Here is a 24396-nt window from a genome sequence, read left to right on the forward strand (position 1 = left end):
GCTATCGCCCAGCGGTGAAAAACCTCCGTGCAGATGCACTCTCTCGCTCCGTCGAGCCAGAAGACACACCCGAGACTCCCAGGCACATTATTAATCCAGCTTGCATATCAATTGCAGTCACCACCACAGTACCAGCCGTCTCCGTGAATGCGTGCTCTGTTGGGCTCACGATTCCAAGTTGGCCGGTCACCCCGGCTGAGCCCGGACTCTCGAGATGCTCCAAAGGCTCTATTGGTGGCCTGGTATGACTAAGGACTCCCGAGAATACTTGGACTCCTGCCTGGTTTGCGCACAGCAAAAACCCCTGACTGGCCGCCCATGGGGGCTTCTTCAACCACTTTATGCGCCCACCGAACCCTGGTCAAGTCTCTCCACAGATTGTATTGTGGATCTGCCTCCTTCAAAAGGAAATACTGTTATCTGGGTCATCATTGACCGCTTCTCAAAAATCGCCCGCTTTGTCCCCTTACCTGGACTCCTATCAACTCCAGAGCTAGCTTGACTCTTCTTAATCTACATATTTCATCTGTATCGACTACCACAAGAAATCGTCTCCGATCGTGGCCCTCAATTTGCCATTAAATATTGAAGGTCTCTCTGTAAAAAGTTCAATATTACGTTAAACTTAACATCAGCCTATCATCCGCAAGCAAATGGCCAGGCCGAGAGGACTAATCACTCTTTGAAAACCTTCCTGCGATCATATGTCAACAACCAGCAAGAAAACTGGGCTGACCTCCTGCAATGGGCAGAACTATCCCATAACACCCATATCACCTTTGCCATGGAAATTTCACCCTTTGCTGTAATCTTTGGCCATCAACCGCGCCTATCCCTGCTGGTCCCATTCAGTGTACCCTCACCTGCAGCCCAATCTACAACACAAACCATACACCGGCTCTGGAACCAAGTAATGGAGCGGCTTTGCCAAGCAGCTGACCGGGCCAAATGCTTCACAGACACCCATCGTCGGACCACGCCTCTGTTCCTGCCTGGACAAAAAGTCTGGCTTAGTACTAAGCACATCAGGTTACAACTGTCTTCCCAATGGTTAGCTCCCAAATTTATTGGTCCATTTCCCGTCCTTCGATGCATAGGAGCAGTCACCTACCAGCTAAAGCTTCCAGCTTCCATGGGAATTCACAACACGTTCCATGTGTCACTACTCAAACCGTTGGTCCTATCTTGGCCTTCCCGAAGGCCTCCTCCACCTACGCAACATGCAGCAGAACCTGAAAACACCTTACAAGTCAAGGAAGTCCTGGATGTTCGACGCCGTCAAGGCCACTGGGAGTACCTCCTGTCGTGGGAGGGCTTCGGCCCAGAAGAAAACTCCTGGGAGCCTTCTCACCATATTTTTGACAAAAACCTGCTCTTGGACTTACACCGAGATCATCCAGAAAAACCCAGACCGGTAAGGGGGAGGCCTAGAAGTGGGGGTACTGTTGCACGTCCCGGCCGTGTGGGTGCCGCGACTGGGCCTGCTCACCTCATGATGCCCTCGACTAGCTCCGTTCTCACCGCTGCTGCCAGCTCCCACCGTCCCCATCGCTCACCAGGCCCTCTCCGGCTTCCTCCACGCCGTAAGCCTCTCAGTGGAGTTCCCATCGGGGCCCCACGTCTTCGGCTACCTCGGCCCCGCCCCTAGGCACGTGCATGGTCGACGTGCTCTGATTTAAAGGGCCAAGCACGGGAACACCGATGGGGGTGCAGATTGATGACATCACTTGAAAGCCCTATATATAGTGAGGCCCTGTCCCCAGGACCTTGCCTTGACAATCGGGTCGACACCGTAGTGTAGTAAGCTTGCCTAACCCTGCGGTCCAAGTGTCTTCTTGTTCCAGGATCTCCTTGTTCCAGCGACTCCTTGATCCAGTGTCTCCTTGTTCCAGTGTTTCCTTGTTCCTGAGACTCCATGTGTTCCTGTATCTGTACTCAGGTAGTACCTCCTCGGACTGATCTCAGGTACTGACCTCGGCCTGCCTGACCATTCTCTTCGTCTGCTGCCTGGAACTGACCACTGCCTGCCTGACCATTCTCTTTGTCTGCTGCCTGCAACTGACCCTCCCTTGCCTTGACTACGCTCGGACTGACCTTGGAATTAGACCCCTGCTTTGGCTGACCACTTCTGGACTGATACTCTGGCTCTGACCCTTGTGCTTCACTCGGACACTCTCTTCTGTCCTACTGAGGCTACCAGACCAACCTGCTTGGAATCCACCCACAGCCTTCACCTGACCAGACCCGCAGGTGCTGCCTGCCTCTCCCGGAGAACCTTCCTGAACTGTTACCTCCCTGAGGTCTCCGGAGCTTCCATTTCGGGTCTGGTCTATCATCTCTACATCACCCACGCACCCTTGCTCGTGGTGGGCACACCCCTCCACTATCTCTCCGGGAGACCATCCGAGGCCCACCTAAGTCCAGGCGGTCTGGATACCCAAGGGCTCAACCTGTGGAAACCCCGGACTGTTATTGGCGAAGCTCCAGCTAGCCTCTGTCTCCTCCTGTGCTCCGCCTCCTGGTGGCAGGCGCTCTCTGGGTCTGACCAGAGGGCCGTACCAATCCTGCACCAGGCCAAGGGTCCACCTCCAGCGCAACAGCAATATGCTGGCATCGTCATGGATGATTATCACGGATTCATTACTGGTCCTATAATGTTTCTTCAGCACTTAGTTATTTTTTTTAAATTGAAGACTTAAGTACTATAGACTATTATCTCTACAACAAATATTCTGTTCATTTCTTCAGCAGATATAATAATTGTATTTACAAGTACAGAATACATTTTCCACCGTGAGTTTTCAAACTGGTTTCAGGCCTGCTTTAGACTAAAAAAGGAACCATCTTCAACCATAGTGGAAGCATTTAAAGCTGTTCTGAAAGTGGTTTAGTGGGAAGATTAAATGAAGGCTGTAAAATAAACCGGAGCTTTCCTACTTTGCAGCTACTCTGGGTGTCCTAAAGTGAACTTAGAAAAGCACGGTGAATCCACTAGACCAAAAATTTAGAAAAACCCTTATAAAGCCTAATCTTTGTCCAGATCGTGTCCATTGAAAGTTAGTGCCTGGCTGTCCTTCCGTGTCTAGTGCTGTATTTCCACCTTCGAAGGTCACACGCTAACAGAATGCACAAGCTGCATTACCTGATAGAAAGCAAGCCAGAGAAAGCTGCTTTTTGGGAGCAGAAAGCTCCCTTATACATGGATGGTACTGAATTACTTCTTGCATCTGTGATCTCTTTCCCAGGTACCCCATGTGATGGAAGCTTTATATTGACTGCTTCCTCAGGCTCTTTTCACTCAATCAATTATCCAAAACCTTACGAGGCAAACACCGTGTGTCGCTGGATAATACGGTGAGTATCCAGACTGAAGATCCTGCTGGTTCCAGGAGTTATCTGCAAGACTGAAACAAGAACCTGGTAACTTCTTGAAAATTTGTGAAGGAAATTCTAGTAACCGTGATTCCTTTTCATACCCCGATCAGTCCAGACAAGTGGGTTTTGTATCCCTACCAGCAGATGGAGGCAGAGACTAAAAACTTTTCAGGCACTACTACATAACAGAAAGTGCCATCTGCAGTACCTCAGTATTTCTCTGTCTCCAGCAGATGGTGGAGGTGCAAATCTTCAGTCTGAATTAGAAAAAAAAAGAGAGAAGAAAGGTTTTCAGGAGAGGTGTTACATAGCTTCGTGGACAATCCCTCAGGTTGAGCTGGGCAAGTGGGGAGTTGGTAATCCCTGAGCATCTTTAGCCCGCAATATCCAGGGGTCTGAAAACCAGAGATCCTGGTTCCCTTTTTTCTCCTGAAGGCTTCTTCCCTGAGGTTTTCTCCAGCAGCAGGGAAGTACTTTATTTATTCTGCCTTGGGTTTCTTCTTTCATGGCCGCTGTGTCTTTAAAAAAAAAAAGCAAGTGAGTGAGCGACTGGCCTTTGGGCTGAGCAGGAGCATAGCGGACATTCAGGGGGAAGAGGCTGAATGTTTGCGCTGGCCGGTGAGTTTTGACAGTGCTTTTAGCTCTTATAGAGTGTCGGGGCTGTGTACTCAGCAGCAAATTTGTGCCGTGATCAGGCCATTTTAGCGTGGCAGGCAGTTTCAGGCGCCTCCGAGTGCAGGAAACTGTGTCGGGCCTATGGCACCAGTCGTGTTTGGCTTGATTCAGCCATGCTATGCCTGGAATGTGCTAGGGGAGGGGAAGGTTCCTCCTAGGGCGTGACAGGCATTAGACGAGCCACTCATGCCGAAGGCCCTGACAGGGAAAGCCCAGGGGGTGTTTGCAGCCTGGCAGCTAGGATGAAGGCATGCAACAAAAGACAAGCAAACTTGGGAGCCTAGGGATTCCCCTTCCCTGCTTTCGCCTGCAATCCAGACCGGGTTGGATGATCAGGGAGAGGATGTTCAGGCTGAGGGATCTGTGCCTGATAAAGGGGACGATGATGTAGAAGATTTTTTCCACAGATTTTGTCTTGCTTCTTTACAAGGCCTATCTGGCCAGGAAAAGTGCAGAAGGCAAAAGGATGCTGAATCATCAGCCACAGCGTCCATCTAAAAGATCTAAGGGGGTCCTCAAACAAAGGATTGGGGAACCTGCTTTGCCATTTGGGCCATCCTGATGGGGATTTTGAATCAAAGGAATCAGATGACTCACAGGATGGGCTGGGCAGGGCCAGTGCTAGCTTTGTTGCTGCCCTCCTCCCGCCCAGCCCCACAATTCATTCAGTCTCTGTCCCAGGCCTGTCAAATAAAGCCCAGCTCCCTCCACCAATCTATATTAAAATTTGACACCTATCCATTTCTCCACAGAACCCCTGGTCAAGGGAAGGGTATTACATAACCTAGGGAAACCTTACAGCCTTGCACACACACCACTCCCCACACTCCCACAACCTCTATAGTCACACAAAATTTAATTAAGCACTTGTAACAAAGTTTACATGATAAAGAACATTCACAAGTACAGTCTTCTTAGGCAAAATATCACTTTCACTATATATATTATTTTTACATGCCCTGCTGTGGTGCCAACCAGAAAACTGCATAAAAGACAGTTGGAACTCCTATGGAATTTATAATGGCACCTCAGAAAGCCATGAATAATCAGAATTACCATTACAATATAGTAAACTTCCCATACCAAAACAATCCTAACTACAGCACTCAAACAGTAGCAACCTTATCTAGAAAAAGGCAACACTGCAAATATTACACCAGGCCCTAGAACACTTATACATGTCCTATTAGGAAAACAGAACAAGCCAGGCTGCTATAGATCCCCATCCAGAAACTACATGCTAGCAAAATAGCTCTCCTCAGTCACATAATCAGATTCCCTGTATGTACCCAGATCAGTCCAGACTCCTGGGTTTTGCCTTCCTTCCAGCAGATGGAGACAGAGAAAATTTTGCTGACATTACTACATAACCTAGTGTGCTACCTGCAGTCCCTCAGTATTTCTCTTTCTTCAGTAAATGGTAGAGGTGCAAAACCTGAAGTCTGGAAATTAGGTTTAAAAAATAAAAAGTAAAGATATATATAGATAGATAGATAGATAGATAGATAAGAGATGATTGTTGAACATTTCCACCCAGGAGGTTGGCCAGGTCCTGGTGGGACCATCCCTCCTGGTTCTGAGGTGGATGAGCAAAGGCGTGGGGACCCTTATTTAGCTCGATTTTTTCCTGCCAAGGGTAGACATCTGGTGGGTCAGTTCCCCTCCCGCAGAAGGACTTGTGGAGCCTGCTGCCACGTTTCACCTTAACGGGAAGTAGCCTTTGTCTGTTTCTTAAAGTTAAAAAAAAAAGGGAGCTTGTTTTCTTTTTGCTGCTGGAGACCAGGGATCAGAGTGGAAGCCCGGCAGGGGCTCGGCTGCAGCGGCTCTCGCAGCATTGTTTAGGATCCTCTTGCGGCTGACTGTACATGTGGTCCAGGCAGGCTGAAAGCCCCATGGCAGTAAGTGCACCGCATGCGGTAATGCGCATGCATGGCTGTCCCATGCAGGATTTTGTTCCCTCTGCCTCTCTGGGGAAGAGGCATTTCAGGAACAACCGTGGTGGCGTCAGGAAAGCAGCGAGGGCCTAGGGAGCTCACAGGTGCATTGAGTGAAGCAGCAAACCCTGATTAGCACGGGAATGATGGCCATTTTGCCTTCACTCATGGCTGTTTCAGAAGCTGCGAAGGGGGGAGGGGGATCACACTGTGCCGCAGACATCTCAAAAATGTTTGAGATGTCTGCTCTAGCCAAATGTGCTGCGGTGTACAGCAATTTTATGCTTTGTGCTGGTCTGCGCTGGGTACAGCAGTTGCAGGCGGAAATGTGATATCTGCATCAGAGGCGAAGCAAGTGGAGTGGCTACAGGCTATGGTAGCCTACGGAGCCGATGCATTATATGACCTCACTAGCGGGACCCGGCCACGCATTGCAGTGGCAGAGTCAGGTTCTTTACCCTCCCTCCCCCTTCCCCTTGCTCATTTACCTCAGTCACTCATCCTCCTCCCCCTTGGTCACTCACCCCCCCTTCCCTCCCCTGTCCCCACTCCAACTCTCTCCCCTCACACTCACCTCTCCCCTCATTCTCCCTCCCCTGAAATGTATGCTTTCTTAGGTAAGAGGACCCAGACTGTAAGAAGCAGCTAGGATGCCGATTGAGAAAAAAACACCGAAATAGAAATTGGTGGTGGTAAACGTGGTCCGTCAGTGGGAGGTTGTGCGTGTTCTGTATCAAAATAGGGGAGTGCCTAACCAAGTTAGCACTCTCTATTTAGTTAATTGTTTTGTAGAGGGCTAATTTGGTGCCTTTCCGAGATCAGGGACGTTTTGTGTTTGTGTTTGTGTGTGCCTTCCGTCTTTCCACCCCAAAAGAACCCCACCATAAACCCCGGCGAAATACAGTAACCCACCCTCCCACCCCCCGCGAGAGTTGCAGAATGGCCGAAACACCCCCCCCCCCCCCCCCCGAACACTCGCGCAAGAAAATAACTACGGCCCCCCACCGTGCAGCCCCCGGATACCTCTGCAAACAGTCAGTCGGTGGAGCGAGTGTTCGGTTCGGAATCGAAGTCTTGGGTTCGGGCCGTCAGCTGCTAGCAATGAAAATGGCTCCGACAGCCCTTTGACCTGACTATGTCACTGTGGAGGAGTAATGGGAGCGCTAGGTTCCCTGACATAGTAAGGGCAAAGGTCCGCTGGCTGCCAGTCCTGAAAATGGCATCGACGGACCCTCGCACTTACTATATCACATGGGCTACTGCCGCCATTGTTGTCTCCGAGTGGCATAGTAAGGGAAAGGGCCGTTGGCGCCATTTTGATTGCTGGCAGCCGATGGCCGTAGTGTACGTGATGTGTCCCGGACCGTTCTTGGCCCCTCGCTGGAGCAGCGCGGACTTGTTTCCGCGTTTGTGTGTGTTCGGAGGGTGTGGGCAGTAAGTAGAACAGGCATGTGCATGGGGGGTGTGAGGAGGGTGTTTTTGTGTGAGTTCGTAGGGTGTGGGAATTGCCAACATGTGACATGTGCGTGGCCCCCCAGTGTAGCAGCCTGAAATTTGGTGCGTTTTGGTGTGTTTTGAGAGGGTGTGTGAAGTGTCCAACTGGCATGTGTGTGTGTGTGTGGGGGGGGGGGGTGTGAGGAGTGTGGATTTCTGTGTGTTCGGAGGGTGTGTGAATTAAATACATTTGTCATGTGTGTGGGGTGTGTGAGTGTTTGTGAAAGGTGTAAGAGGTTGTGCTGACGTCTGACGACCACCAGATGTCACTGTTTTGTGGAACCAATTTTTAAACCTTTTTTACCTGTCACAGGTGTGACATATATGTAATGTAAGTACAGAAGAACCTTCCCGTATGCGAAAGGAAGGTTGTGTCCAAATTTGAAAGCAATCGGTGCAGTGGTTTCTGAGATTAGTGATTTTGTACAAACTATTTAACATTTTTATTTATATAGATTAGAACTTTTTCCAGAACGATGATGTCAATGGAACTGGTCGGTGGACGTTTGGTCCAAGTCTCAGTTAGGAGTGTTGCCTTTTAAAGGAAAACTACTCTTTGTGGAGGACTTGAAGGAGCTGATGAAACAATTGGGAGAGAATAAAGGACATAGATTGCCTGAGGATAAGCCAAAAAGGAGAAAAGAATCTTTTCGTACGTGTTCTCGCTGTAGGGTGAATAGGCGTTTTTGGCAGAATAGAGTTTCAGGGGGTGCTCAGAGGCAAAGCACTGGGAGACAGCAGTTCTGGAGCTAGTCCTTTTGAGGTCAAAAGCTGAACAAAGATGGTTCTGGCCAGGGTGCTGGTGGAACCAAATCCACCACTCCTCGGTTCCAGTTATAGGGGATTGGTTGACTTTTTTATGAGAAGTGGTCCAAGATCACATCAGACCAGTGGGTCTTAAATGTGATAAGATAAGGATATGCTTTAGAATTTGCTCGCCCACTAAGGGACTTGTCCATGGTCTCCCCTTGTGCTTCCGTGACTAAAAGGTGAGTGGTACAGTAAACCATTAACTGTTTACAGATACTGGGGGCCATTGTTCCTGTCCCCCTAGAGGAGCGAGGGTGTTATGAGTGCACCCAGCGGGCCCTGGAAAGGGACACGGAGGTGCGATCACTTGCTCCTGAGAGAGAGAGTGAGCCCTTGGCTCACGGGGCGACCCAGGGAGGAGACCCAAGACATACCCCGAGGGAGGTGAGCATGTACAGGCATGGGCAAAGCAAGAACACAGGAGTAGGAGGAAAAGGGTCAGCCCCCCGCTGATCCAACAGGCACCTGAGAGGTCAGACGGAGGCAGAGGGCTGGAGACAAGAGACAAGGAACCGGAGTAGACGGCTCCGGATCCTAGAGTATGTAAGAGAGTCTGAATACATGAAGAAGACAAGAACTCCTGGAACTTGGAAGAGACGAGGACTCCTGGACTAGGGTGAGACGAGACGAAGCTCTGGAGACTTAGACGAGACGAGATGAGACTCTGGAGACTTAGATGAGATGAGACTCTGGAGACTTGGATGAGAAGAGAAGAGACTCTTGGAGACTTGGACAAGATGAGACTCTTGGAGACGAAGGAGAGATAAGATTCTTGAAGAATTGGAAGAGACGAGACTCTTGGAGATGAAGAACAGATGAGACTCTTGGAGATGAAGAAGAGATGAGACTCTTGGAGACAAAGAAGAGACGAGGCTCTTGGAGACTTTTGGAGACGAAGAAGAGACGAGACTCTTGGAGGCTTGGAAGGTGCTGTCCCTCAGGGTGCCCTACACAGCCCAATGTGGACTGGTCTCGAACCACCCTGTCCCGCTGCGCACCTTACACAGCCAGGGGGGCTGGTCATGGTCCATGCAAGCACAAGATGGAGAAGAGTGTCTGGGCAGCACTTGGGAGAAGTCCAGCCGGAAGAGGATTCCAGTCATCTGAAGATGGACACCGAATGAGGCAGATTACTCCTGAGAAGGTTGGCTGGAGACGGTCTGGGGGACAGTAAGGCTGCTAACGGATTCTTCAGGATCAAGGTGAGGAGTGAAGGAAATTGGTGCACAAGAGAAAGGTACCTCAGGTGCTAACCATCTGGACATCTGGACCCCTGGACATCTGGATCTCAGAACGAGTAGACATCTGGACATCTGGGCTTCTGGACATCTGGACAGACAGACAACAGGAAGAGTGGGCTTCTGGACAAGAGAGATCAGAAAGCCTTAGACAAGAGGACGAACGGACATCAGGTCGAAAGATGTCTGGACACCTGGACATCTGGATCTCTGAACGAGTGGACATCTGGACATCATGAGGACGATCCGATGAGGGATGAAACCTGGAGCGTCAGAGACAACAGGAACAAGAAGACATAGAACATGAAGTCTTCTGGACAGGAGCAGCAAGATGGACCATGATTGAAGCGGTGGAACTCCATGGATGAAGGAGAAGCTCCTTGGAGTGTGTAATGAGTGGGATGGAACTCCATCTGAAGGTCTTGAGGAACTGAAGCAGGGCCTTTATATAGGGCAGGACCAGGAAGAGCCCTGAAGACGTCATCTGGAGGGCAAACGAGTACTTCCTGTCTCTGGCCTTTTAAGAAGAGGAGAGGTGCGTGCCCACCCCTAGAGGGAGCCCTGAGGAAGATGGGAGGAGCCAAGGCCTGCAGCGGCATCCTGCTGCATGGTGGAAGAAGGAGAAAGCCGGAGGCAGCTCCTGCTGCTGAAGAGGAGCCATGCTGGGGCCGCCTGAAGAAGAGGACGAGGCGGCGGCGGCTCCCTGCCGCTGAAGAGGATTCCGGTGGCGCATGGGTCGCAGAGGAGGAGGGAATCCTGGCGGGGGATTCCCCCATAGGAAGAGTTGGCAGCACGGCTCCAGCCATGCAGGAGGGAGCAGCAGCAGCAGTGGCAGCAAGGCCACGAAGATGCAGGGAGGCACGGCTCAGCGGCGGTCCGGGCTGTGCGGAAGTCGGCAGCGTCAGGCCAGCTCGGAGAAAAGGTTAGGGCCTGTCCGTGGGATGGGGTCTGTGGCCAAGATCATAACAGAGGGTTGGGAAGGTATTCCATTTAATTCGTGGTTCCAAAAAAGGAGGGGACCTTCTGTCCAATTCTGGACTTAAAGAAGGTAAACGTGGCTCTCAAAGTTCCTCGATTTTGGATGGAGACCCTGCACTCAGTCATTGCAGTGGTGCCCAAAGGAGAGTTCTTGGCTTCCCTGGATTTGACTGAGGCATACTTGTACATAGCGATCTGACCAGACCACCAGAAGTTCCTGCGGTTCATGATCTCGGGACACATTTTCAATTTTGTGCCCTTTCATTTGGATTGTCTACTGCTCCAAGGACCTTCACCAAGATGATGGTTGTAGTGGCACTGGCTCTCACGAAGGAGGGCATTCTAGTTCACCTATATCTGGACGATTGGCTAATTCGAGCAAAGCCAGAGGTCCTTTGTAGACAGGCAGTGGCATTGGGGCTGCAGTGGTTGAGATCCCTGGGTTGGGTAGTAAATCTGTAAAAGAGTCATCTTACCTGTTGCGATCCCGGGTCATGCTCCGGGATCTCCATTCACCTCCGGTCTGCCGAACCCGAGACGCGGCCACCTGAGACGTGGCCTACCACGACGTCCCTCCTGCGAGGGAAACGCCGCTGGCAATCCACAGCTGGCCCTGCCACCTAGGCACGCGCGCGCAGGGGCTCTCTGTTTAAAGGGGCCAGCGCGGGAAGACAGAGGACGCCTCCCTGCTGACGTCAGACGTTGCCGGGTTATTTAAACCCGGCAGCCACAGCTAGCCAGTGCCTTGCAACGAGGTTGACTCTTCGGAGTAGCTAGTTGTGCTTCCTGCTTCCCAGTTCCTGCTTGTTCCTCTCGTCTGATTCCTGGCTCCTGACCTTGCTTCGTTCTTCGACTCCGGCTTCTGCTTCCATCCCTGGTTTTGGCATTCGATATCTGACTTCTGGCTCCCAACCTTGGCTTGTTCCTGGACTTGGGTTTCATCTCTTTCCACTGCCGCAAGTACTTGTTCATCATCGCCCGGAGGGTACTCCTAAGCCCCAGCGGCTCGGGTCCTCACGGGCTCCTCCCGGGGGGGACTGCGGGCTTCCAAGGGTGAAGTCTCTTCTGACCTCCTGGGCGTCTTCTCATCGTTGGATTACCTCAGCAGGCAGCCCTTCTGATCCTTGGTTGCATAGGATCCACCTAAGACCAAGAGGCCTGGGTCCCTACAGGCTCCTCCTGGGGGGACCTCGGGCTTCCAGTGGTGAAGCCGTCTTCGAAGTCTCTTCTCAGTGCCGCCTCCCAGCTGCGACGCCCACTGTGGGTATCCACAGCATGACATCTGCAGTCTCAGCCAGCCCAAGGGTCCACGAACATAACAGTTTGCAAGGTCATGGACCCGGTGGTCCTCTCGACCTTGAAAGCCATCCCGGGAATTGCACAAAGGTTGCAACAACAACAAACTTGCCTCGACTCACTGGTGGCAACTGTGCAGAGGTTAGCAGACCGGGTGGAAGGAGCCGCCACTTCCGGTTCCCCTGTACCGGTAGCCATTCCTAATGCAGGGCCGTCTGCACCCATACAGATGCTAGCACCTTCGCGGTACTCAGGGGACGCGAAGATGTGTCGCGGATTCTTGAACCAATGTTATATCCGCTTCAACCTATTGCCAGCGCAGTTTCCCACTGACCAGATCAAAACGAGCTACATTATATCCCTCTTGGATGGGAGGCCATTGGCTTGGGCCCCTTCCCTATGGGAGTGCCAGGATCCACGCTTAGCCAACTTAGTTCAGTTCATCACTTCTATCCGACGGATTTTTGACGAGCCCTCCTGCGGACTCACGGCCGCATCTGAATTACCCCAGCTACGGCAGGGTAACAGTCACTTGGCGGAGTATGCCGTAGAGTTTCAGACCCTAGCTGCCGAGATGAATTGGAGAAGCAATAGCCTGCATGGCATATTCCTGGAGGGGCTCTCTCCATGACTTCAGGATGAGTTGGCGGCCAGAGATCTCCTGGATGACTTGAATGATCTTATTGCCCTGGCCGGCTGCGTAGACCGCCACATCCAACGCCAGTTCTGGGAGAGGAGACCCACTTGAGAACTCGGGAGCTCCGGAACCACGCTTCCCCGAACCAGGCATTCTCCTTCGGCTTCCCCGGGGCTGCACGATGCTGAACCCATGCAGTTGGGCCGGGGTCTGATTTCCCAAGAGGAGAGGAGAAGGCGCTGGTCCCATGGCCTGTGCTTTTATTGCGGCGGCAAGGGGCATTTTCTTACCCACTGTCACGAGCGTCTGGGAAACGCTCGGACCTAGAGTCAGTCAGGGAGTTAACTCTAGGTAACACTACCTTTGCCTCCCCATGTACTGTTCCAGTAACCTTGATTCTCCCAGACGGGAACTTCAACACCGTAGCCCTGGTGGATTCCGGAGCCGGGGGGAACTTTATCCTCCGGGACCTGGTAGAGCAACTCCAGCTTGGGGTCTAACCTCAGAAACCCCCCTTACGTGTCTCTTCGATTCAGGGGACCCCACTTCCTGGAACCATTTCCACTCGTACTCAGCCATTAATGCTCTGCACTGTTCTCCTACACCTCGAGGAGATCTTGTTCCTCATCTTGGAGAGATCTATACATCCAGTCGTGTTAGGCCTGCCATGGCTTCGGAAGCACTCTCTCGTGATCAATTGGGACTCCCTCCAGATTACATCCTGGGGGCTGACCTGCTTTAAGGAATGTCTGTTGTCCCGGCCTCGACCGCTAATACCACTCTTGACAACACCACTAGCGCTACCACCCCAGTACCATGCCTTTCGAGACATATTCTCAAAAGAGAAGGCCGAGCTACTCCCCGAGCACCGGCCCTTCGACTGTGCGATCAACCTGATCCCCGGCACCATGCCACCTCGAGGGAGGGTCTACCCACTATCACTCACAGAGACCCAGGCCATGTCCGCCTATATCAAAGAAAACTTGGACCGAGGGTTCATCAGACCGTCCAACTCCCCAGCCGGAGCCAGGTTCTTCTTCGTCGGTAAGAAGGACGGGTCCCTCCGACCCTGTATTGATTACTGCGGCCTGAACAGCATTACACGGCATGACTACTACTCGCTACCCTTGATTCCAGAACTATTGGATCGGCTACAATAAGCCAAGGTCTTCATGAAATTGGATCTTCGGGGGGAATATAATCTGGTGAGAATTCGGCCCGGTGACGAGTGGAAGACCACATTCAACACAAGAGACGGCCATTACGAATATCTCGTCATGCCCTTCGGCCTCTGCAATGCCCCGGCTGTGTTTCAGAACCTCATGAACGAGGTACTCAGGGAAATGCTGCACACCTCAATGATTGTTTACCTTGACGACTTCTTAATATATTCCAAGGACTTGGAAGCGCATTGCCAAGATGTCTGTCAAGTACTTCAGAAACTGCGAGACAATCGGCTTTATGCCAAATTGGAGGAATGCCAATTTGAACAGGAATCATTACCCTTTCTGGGGTATATTGTATCCTCCACAGGGGTCCATATGGACCCAGAGAAGGTTGCCGCTATCAAGAATTGGCCTCAACCCATGGGAATCAAGGCACTGCAGCGGTTCCTCGGCTTTGCCAACTTCTACCGGCAATTTATCCCCCACTATTCCAGCATGGTGGCCCCCTTCTGACAGCTCTTACGAAGAAGGGGGCCAATGCTAAGAATTGGTCGGCCACGGCCGTACAAGCCTTTCAGGATCTGAAGAACGCCTTCCTCCAAGACACCTGCCTCTGGCACCTGGACCCTCAACGCCAATTCATCATGGAGGATGACGATATAGCTGGAATATACAATGTGCAAACGGATTTTCTCAGTCGACAACAGCTGGATCCCGGAGAGAGGGAGTTGTTGGAGGAAGCAATCTATCTCATCAGTTACAGATGCGGCAAGCCCCACATGAATTTGTTGGTAACTCAGCAAAATGCCAAGTCACCACGCTTCTTCAACTGAAGAAGGGAAAGCGGAGCAGAAGGAGTCGATGCCTTGGTGCTTTCTTGTACGTGTTTCCGCCATGGCCACTGGTGGACAAAATATTGCGACGAGTAAAGATTCATCCAGGAGAGGTGATTCTAGTGGTGCTGGTGTAGCCTCGGTGGCTATGGTTTGCATATCTGGTCAAACTAACGGCGGACGGGCCATTGAGGCTCACCCATCTATCAAAGCTTCTACACCAAGGTCTATTATTTTCAGATCAGGCAGCTCACTTCTGTCATGCGGCTTGGCTTTTGAGAGGAAGCATTTAAGAGGGAAAGAGTATTCTGAGGATGTCATTTCCACGCTGCTGCAAGCTAGGAAGACTTCCGCCTCCTTAGTGAATGTGAGGGTCTGGAGAGTTTTTGAGTCTTGGTTTACAGAGCAGGGGGTTGAACCTATTCCATCCATGGTGCACATTGTGACCTTCTTGCAATGAAGGCTGGTGAAGGGTTTGGTTGTTAACTCTCTCAGAGTTCAGGTGGTGGCATTGGGCTGTCTTCAAGGCAAAGTGCAGGGAACGGCTCTGGTTGCACATCCTGATATGGTGCGTTTTTTCCAAGGGGGGGAGGCGAAGCATTTGCGTCCCCTGGTGTGGAAGTTGTGTCCCTCCTGGAGCCTTAACTTGGTCCTTAAAGTGATTATGCAGCTTCATTCAAGCCTCTTAGAAGGGCAAGTATGATAGATCTCACCCTGAAGGGGGGTTTTCTGGTGGCAATTTGTTCCGCTAGAAGGATTTCGGAACTTCAGGCTTTGTCACTTAGGGATCCCTTTTTGAGGATAAGAACAAATGAAAATGCCATACTGGGTAAGACCAAGGGTCCGTCAAGCCCAGCATCCTGCTTCCAACAGTGGCCAATCCAGGCCACAAGAACCTGGCAAGTACCCACAAACTAAGTCTATTCCATGTTACCATTGCTAATGGCAGTGGCTATTCTCTAGGTGAACTTAATAGCAGGTAATGGACTTCTCCTCCAAGAACTTATCCAATCCTTTTTTAAACACAGCTATACTAACTGCACTAACCACATCCTCTGGCAACAAATTCCAGAGTTTAATTGTGCGTTGAATAAAAAAGAACTTTCTCCGATTAGTTTTAAATGTGCCCCATGCTAACTTCATGGAGTGCCCCCTAATCTTTCTACTATCCGAAAGAGTAAATAACCGATTCACATCTACCCGTTCTAGACTTCTCATGATTTTAAACACCTCTATCATATCCCCCCTCAGTCGTCTCTTCTCCAAGCTGAAAAGTCCTAACCTCTTTAGTCTTTCCTCATAGGGGAGTTGTTCCATCCCCCTTATCATTTTGGTAGTACCTTCTCTGTACCTTCTCCATCGCAATTATATCTTTTTTGAGATGCGGCGACCAGAATTGTACACAGTATTCAAGATGCGGTCTCACCATGGAGCGATACAGAGGCATTATGACATTTTCCGTTTTATTCACCATTCCCTTTCTAATAATTCCCAACATTCTGTTTGCTTTTTTGACTGCCGCAGCACACTGAACCGACGATTTCAATGTGTTATCCACTATGACACCTAGATCTCTTTCTTTGGTTGTAGCACCTAATATGGAACCCAACATTGTGTAATTATAGCATGGGTTATTTTTCCCTATATGCATCACCTGCAATTTATCACAATCTGCTTGTGATTTAATTACTCTGAACAATTTTGTGTCATCTGCAAATTTGATTATCTCACTCGTCGTATTTCTTTCCAGATCATTTATAAATATATTGAAAAGTAAGGGTCCCAATACAGATCCCTGAGGCACTCCACTGTCCACTCCCTTCCACTGAGAAAATTGTCCATTTAATCCTACTCTCTGTTTCCTGTCTTTTAGCCAGTTTGCAATCCACGAAAGGACATCGCCACCTATCCCATGAATTTTTACTTTTCCTAGAAGCCTCTCATGAGGAAATTTGTCAAATGCCTTCTGAAAATCCAAGTATACTATATCTACCGGTTCACCTTTATCCACATGTTTATTAACGCCTTCAAAAAATTGAAACAGATTTGTGAGGCAAGACTTGCCCTGGGTAAAGCCATGCTGACTTTGTTCCATTAAACCATATCTTTCTATATGTTCTGTGATTTTGATGTTTAGAACACTTTCCACTATTTTTCCTGGCACTGAAGTCAGGCTGACCGGTCTGTAGTTTGCCGGATCGCCCCTGGAGCCCTTTTTAAATATTGGGGTTACATTTGCTATCCTCCAGTCTTCAGGTACAATGGATGATTTTAATGATAAATTACAAATTTTTACTAATAGGTCTGAAATTTCATTTTTTAGTTCCTTCAGAACTCTGGGGTGTATACCATCCGGTCCGGGTGATTTACTACTCTTCAGTTTGTCAATCAGGCCTACCTCATCTTCTAGGTTCACCATGATTTGATTCAGTCCATCTGAATCATTACCCATGAAAACCTTCTCCATTACGGGTACCTCCCCAACATCCTCTTCAGTAAACACCGAAGCAAAGAAATCATTTAATCTTTCCGCGATGGCCTTGTCTTCTCTAAGTGCCCCTTTAACCCCTCGATCAACTAACGGTCCAACTGACTTCCTCACAGGCTTTCTGCTTTGGATATATTTTAAAAAGTTTTTACTGTGAGTTTTTGCCTCTACAGCCAACCTCTTTTCAAATTCTCTCTTAGCCTGTCTTATCAACGTCTTACATTTAACTTGCCAATGTTTATGCTTTATCCTATTTTCTTCTGTTGGATCCTTCTTCCAATTTTTGAATGAAGATCTTTTGGCTAAAATAGCTTCTTTCACCTCCCCTTTTAACCATGCTGGTAATCGTATTGCTTTCTTTCCACCTTTCTTAGTGTGGAATACATCTGGACTGTGCTTCTAGAATGGTATTTTTTAACAATGACCACGCCTCTTGCACACTTTTTACTTTTGTAGCTGTTCCTTTCAGTTTTTTTCTAACAATTTTTCTCATTTTATCAAAGTTTCCCTTTTGAAAGTTTAGCACGAGAGCCGTGGATTTGCACACTGTTCCTCTTCCAGTCATTAATTCAAATTTGATCATATTATGATCACTATTGCCAAGTGGCCCCACCACCGTTACCTCTCTCACCAAGTCCTATGCTCCACTGAGAATTAGATCTAAAATTGCAAAGCAGGATTTCGGCAAGCAGCGCAGTGGCGCTGAATTTAGATGAATGTGGCAGTGCGGTGGCGTCCATAAAAACAGCGGACGGAAGAAGAGACTCGCATGGTGAAGCAGCATCGCCGAACAAGTAGGCTATAGTATTACTCATACGCCAGTAGAAGAACCTGAGCGGGACTTGCATGACAGCAAAACTTCGCCTTATCGAGGGAAGTACTTTTTCCACATATTTACATGAATATATATAAAAAATGGAAAAATTATAAAAATAACAAAAAAGACTGTTTAAGTTTTATAGGACCAATGATTAAAGATGACCCAAAGTGGCTGAAAACACAGGCATAAAATGCATGCAGTCCACGGGTGTTATGACGGTCCTTAATAAGTTAGTAACTGAATTATATTTAGAAAAACACACACATTAAATTTGATATAATACTGTACAACGTGTTTTTCAGCGGTAATTGAAGTCTCCCATTATTACTGCACTACCAATTTGGTTAGCTTCCCTAATTTCTCTTAGCATTTTTTTTTAAATTCTTTATTTATCATTTTTCACTTACAGCAAAGGAAATTATAATAGGTATAATTACAGATTTCTGAATATCAGGTAAATTAAATTTAAAAATAAGAATTATTTCCATACATGAAACAAATTGAAAATCCAGTTTCTTCTCTTGGAACTCAAAGTTAAAAAGTAACTCCAACGTAATTACTACCTTTTAACAATTCTGTCTTATATTACATAGCAATCCCCTAATACTCAAGGAGGCAAAGAAAACAAAGTGAGAGAAATTTAAGAATTAATAATACTTCATAGCATTAACATAGGACTAACTGGAATCATAACTTTACAATGTCCCTTACTAGTCAGCCGGGGAAGATGTAATTGGTCTACGGGCATCTATGAACTGACGAAGCTGATCTACTTGAAAGAAAATAAAGCATTCATCTCCCTTCCTTAAAGTACACCTGCAAGGATAATGAAGTATAAAGGTGTTGCCTAGAGATACAACATCCTGCCTTTAGGATAGAAATTCTCTCCTTCTAATTTGTGTGATTTGTGCTAGATCTGGATATATTCTTATGGCTTGACCATAAAATAATAAAGGAAATTTTCTAAAGTAATTTCGCATAACTCCATTTAGGTCTTGCACAGTTATAAATGCCTCAAGTAATGTACTCCTTTCTAGTACATCTGTTTCGGAATTTTCTAAGAAGCTGGTCAAATTCATCGGGATAGCTGGAGCAGAAGCAGACCCTGTAGTAGAAGGTCTGTTATTCAAAAACTTGCAAAAATTAATTGACTGCATATTTTCATCTGTATATCCCAGACCTTCCCTAAAGAGTCTCTTTAATGTCAGAAAAGGAATTTCTCCAGCTACTTTAGGGAAATTCAGGAAACGTAAGTTCAAATGCCTTATGTTGTTCTCTAAGACTTCTAAGCGTCTAGAACAAGCCATCTGTTTTCTCACGACCGCTGCGTTTACAGCCTGAAGAGACTAAATTTTGCTTTCAGCCTCTGAAACTTTATTTGTGGTCTCAGTGGCTTGTAGTTGGATTTCAAGTATTCTTTGTTGAAAATTGTAATTTAGAGAGTCCATTTTATTCTCAAGTCTTTTCATAGCTTGTCCTTGACCAGCCATTAAATCCCACAGTGACTCAAGCGTCACTGCCTCCGGTCTAGATATTGAAATTGGGGACTCACCATCGACGCCGGGTGGTGTTTTCATTAAGGCTCCATCTGGTAATGCCTCCTCCTTTCCCCCTCCAAGGCAGGCCACCAGCTCTGGATTCCTCCGGGTTCCCGCTCTGATCGTACTACTGCCTTCTCGGGCGGGCTCTTCCACACTCAGCGTCTGTTCCGGGTCAGCTTCCACCCCCCCCCCCCCCCCCCCCCCCGTCGCACCGGCCGCGTCATCGACCTGCGACTGGGGAGTGACTCGGTCGGGGTCACGCTGCGCCGGAGGCGGCCTGGCATCAGGACTGAGAGACACCTCATCCGCAGGAGCTCCCCGCTCTCCCCCGCAGGGGCTCACATCGGAGTCTCCGGCTCCCTCGTTGAAATCCAGCTGGCGCATATATCACAGGATGTCAAGTTGCCCCAGAGGTGGTAAAGATTCCGGTGGAAAAATCCTTACTTTACCTTTCCTTTTCGAAGGCATAACTTTGATGCTAAAAAGTAAAAAGGAGAAAAATCGGGCAGCTAGCGATCAGCGTCCTGCCTATGCTGCCATCTTGCCTCCTCAACACTCTTTCCAGTCTTTCTCTTAGCATTTCACTGTCCGTCTCACCATCTTGACCAGGTGGACGGTAGTATACCCCTATGACTATAGTCTTCCCTGACACACAAGGGATTTCTACCCATAAAGATTCAATTTTATATTTAGTCTCATGCAGGATGTTTATCCTGTTGGACTCTATGCCATCCCAGACATAAAGCGCCACACCTCCTCCCGAGTGCTCCTCTCTGTCATTGCGATATAATTTGTACCCCGGTATAGCACTGTCCCATTGGTTATCCTCTTTCCACCATGTCTCTGAGATGCCAATTAAGTCTATGTCATCATTTACTGCTATACATTCTAATTCTCCCATCTTACTTCTTAGACATCTGGCATTAGCATACAAACATTTCAAAGTTTGTTTTTTGTTTGTATTTTCATTCTGCTTTTTAATTGTTAGGGATAAGTTGGAATTTTTTAGCCCAGGTGAGTTTTTAGTTACAGGCACTTGGACTACTTTTCTAATTATTGGAACCTCACTGTCGGGATGCCCTAATTCTAATGCATCATTAGTATCCTTTAAAGATACCTCTCTCCGAACCATGCGCTGCTGAGCGACTGTCGGCTTTCCCCTTTGTTCTAGTTTAAAAGCTGCTCTATCTCCTTTTTAAAGGTTAGCGCCAGCAGTCTGGTTCCACCCTGGTTAAGGTGGAGCCCATCCCTTCGGAAGAGACTCCCCCTTCCCCAAAAGGTTCCCCAGTTCCTAACAAAACTGAATCCCTCTTCCTTGCACCATCGTCTCATCCACGCATTGAGACTCCGGAGCTCTGCCTGCCTCTGGTGACCTGCGCATGGAACAGGGAGCATTTCAGAGAATGCTACCCTGGAGGTTCTGGATTTAAGCTTTCTACCTAAGAGCCTAAATTTGGCTTCCAGAACCTCCCTCCCACATTTTCCTATGTCGATGGTGCCCACATGTACCATGACAGCCGGCTGCTCCCCAGCACTGCCTAAAATCCTATCTAGGTGACGCGTGAGGTCCGCCACCTTCGCACCAGGTAGGCCTGTTACCAGGCGATCCTCACGGCCACCAGCCACCCAGCTATCTACATTCCTAATAATCGAATCACCAACTATGACGGCCGACCTAACCCTTCCCTTCTGAGCAGTAGGCCTTGGGGAAATATCCTCAGTGCGAAAGGACAATGCATCACCTGGAGAGTAGGTCCTTGCTACAGGATCCTTTCCTGCTGCACCTGGTTGGTGCTCTCCCATCATGAGACCTTCTTCCTCCAAGGCAGCACCAGGGCTGCCAGTCTGAAGTTGGGACTTGACTACTATGTCCCTGAAGGTCTCATCTATATACCTCTCTGTCTGCCTCAGCTCCTCCAGGTCTGCCACTCTAGCCTCCAGAGATCGGACTCGTTCTCTGAGAGCCAGGAGCTCTTTGCATCGCATGCACATGTACAACTTCTCACCGGTGGGTAAAAAATCATACATGTGACACTCGATGCAAAAGACTGGGAAGCCCCCCTCTTGCTGCTGGACTGCTGCCTTCATCTCAATTTTGATCAGTTCCTAGTTAAGTTTTAGGTTGCTATGGGAGTAGGAATTTGTCTAACGTCCTTTAAATGTATTAATGAATTCACTATGTGTCTGGTAGTGGCCTACTGGGGTCTGATCAAATTCTCAATAAAGTTTTTGTTGATGTTTTTTTTTTTTAAAGTGGCACCTGCCTATAAATTAAGGGATGAGCTAGGGGTGGGTGGGCAAGGGGTGGGAGGGTTGGGTAAATACAAACAGTCTATCTTCAGTTAGTCAGCCTGAGTGACTCACTGTTCTCTTGATTAACAAATGTTGGTCCCTATTCAAACCCAATCACACTACCTCAACACCTTTCCAAGGTGAGTAACTGAGCTGAACTATTCAACTTTTTTACTTAGGTATACACTGCTCCTAGCTTATTTCTATCTTCTGGCTACTTTTGGGTGGGGGGGGGGGGGGGTTGGGGTTTTTTTTTCTCAATACAAGCACTCAGTTAGTATTAAATACAAACACTCAGTTCTTTAAAAGTCTGGAGAACACTCAATTCTGCAGACTTTTAAAAATAAACACACTACCTACTGCTACCTTATTGACTGACTAAAAATACAAAGTCTAACTTGTTTATTCAGTGCCTACCTACTGCTACCTTATTGACTGACTATTTAAAAATACAAACAGTCTAACTTGTTTATTCACTGCCTTTCTGACTATTAAAGGCACAAACACACAAACACACTAAATAATATTCCCAAATAGTTAACTTTGCCCCAGTACTTTTAAAAAAGACAATGTCCCAAGCAAAAACTTACTGATTCCTTTCAGCCACCAGCAAGGTGATCCTCTCCTCTCAGTGTTCCCACTGGAATGGATTCCAGAGTCTCACTGCGTGCGGTTCCTTCCTTCCTTCTGAAGGTTCCTTCGAATAATAGAAGGACTAGGGGGCATTCCATGAAGTTAGCAAGTAGCACATTTAAGACTAATCGGAGAAAATTCTTTTTCACTCAACGTACAATAAAGCTCTGGAATTTGTTGCCAGAGGATGTGGTTAGTGCAGTTAGTGTAGATGGGTTCAAAAAAGGTTTGGATAAGTTCTTGGAGGAGAAGTCCATTAATGGCTATTAATCAATTTTACTTAGGGAATAGCCACTGCTATTAATTGCATCAGTAGCATGGGATCTTCTTAGTGTTTGGGTAATTGCCAGGTTCTTGTGGCCTGGTTTTGGCCTCTGTTGGAAACAGGATGCTGGGCTTGATGGACCCTTGGTCTGACCCAGCATGGCAAGTTCTTATGTTCTTACTCTACTAGCTCCTGTCTCCTCGGACCTGTTGTGGCTGTCTCGGACCCTTCTTGGACTCTTGTCCCTGACTCAGGTACCCGCTCCTCAGGGGCCTGTGTGTGCTCTCTCCGGAGACTAGCCCTGCGCCTTCCAGGAACTCTACCAGCTGGCTCCCCACTCCTAGGGGTTGCCGCTGAGATGCCCTTGCCACTTGGGAGACCCTTCGCTGTGCTTCCATGCTCCTCGGGGCAGTGCCTATGTTCTACTACAGAGACTGAGCTTCCCCGCTCCTCGGGTCAGTGATTACGTTCCACTCCAAAGACAGTCCGCGTGTAACTACAGACAGACATCGTGTAACTACAGCAATGGTTATTTTTCCCTATATGCAACACCTTGCACTTGTCCACATTAAATTTCATCTGCTATTTGGATGCCCAATCTTCAAGTCTTGCAAGGTCCTCCTGTAATGTATCACAGTCTGCTTGTGATTTAACTACTCTGAATAATTTTGTATCATCCGCAAATTTGATAACCTCACTCGTCGTATTCCTTTCCAGATCATTTATATATATATTGAATGCACCGGTCCAAGTACAGATCCCTGAGGCACTCCACTGTTTACCCTTTTCCACTGAGAAAATTAACCATTTAATCCTACTCTCTGTTTCCTGTCTTTTAACCAGCTAGTAATCGACGAAAGGACATCGCCTCCTATCCCATGACTTTTTAGTTTTCGTAGAAGCCTCTCATGAGGGACTTTGTCAAACGCCTTCTGAAAATCCAAATACACTACATCTACCAGTTCACCTTTATCCACATGTTTATTAACCCCTTCAAAAAAATGAAGCAGAGTAGCGATGGAACTCGTTGCCAAGTCGGCTAGCAGGAGAAGAACCCAGATCCAATGATATCATCAATCATGGACGCCCTTGAGGTTGTCACCGTAGCAACTTCAAAAGAAGTTGCTACGGTGACAACCATAGGGGTGCACCGAGGAAGGCCCAAAGTCGGCATAGATGGCGGTGGCGTCCAGGCTGCCACGAGGGACCATGAGATATATGGCGGTAGAGGCTGGCTCCTGCTGCGAGCAGGCCCAGAGGGGGAAGCAGGACAGTACAGGACATGATTAGGCACAGTCGCAGCCGTCTGTGACCGATGGTCATAACAGTACCCCTTCTCTTAAGCCCCCCCCCCCGGGGGTTTGGGTTTGCGAGGATGCGTGGCATGTAACTGCCGGATGAAGTCTTTGTCCAAGATATTGGCGGCAGGTTCCCAGCTGTTCTCCTCAGGCCCAAAGCCCTCCCACGAAAGGAGATATTCCCACTTTTTATCACGTCTTCTAACATCCAGGACATCTCGAACTTGATATGTGATGTCTGCTTCTGAGGACAGTGGTTGAGGTTCTTGTGGTTTCTTAGAAAATCCGGAGAGCACCAATGGTTTCAGTAGAGAAACGTGGAAAGCATTGTGAATCTTAAGTGAGGAAGGCAGCTGGAATCTGTAAGTGACTGGACCCAGATGATGGAGCACAGTGAAGGGGCCACTGTATCTGGGAGCGAAGCAAGCCGAAGGCAACTTTAGTCTGATAAACCTGGTGCTGAACCATACTTTATCACCAGGTTGGAATTGGGGTGCTTTGCGATGGTGTGCATCAAAGGACCTCTTCGATCTCTGGACAGCCTGCTTGAGTAGCTGTTGGGTATTGTGCCATAATTATGCAACTCTTGAGAGGTGGACTGCACTACTGGTGAGGCTACGGAC

At 48.5% G+C, this 24396-nt stretch overlaps 1 protein-coding gene across 1 annotated transcript in view; it reads left to right on the forward strand.

Moving 5' to 3' along the window:
• TMPRSS15 (transmembrane serine protease 15) overlaps positions 1–24396 on the forward strand; it is a 335674-nt gene that overhangs the window by 113684 nt on the left and 197594 nt on the right. Inside the window, exon 9 of the mRNA XM_029579188.1 lies at positions 3246–3354. Within this exon, the coding sequence (XP_029435048.1) occupies positions 3246–3354 (109 nt within the window). The remainder of the gene's footprint in view (positions 1–3245; positions 3355–24396) is intronic.

Source organism: Rhinatrema bivittatum, chromosome 15 (assembly GCF_901001135.1).
Source record: "Rhinatrema bivittatum chromosome 15, aRhiBiv1.1, whole genome shotgun sequence".
NCBI lineage: Eukaryota > Metazoa > Chordata > Amphibia > Gymnophiona > Rhinatrematidae > Rhinatrema > Rhinatrema bivittatum.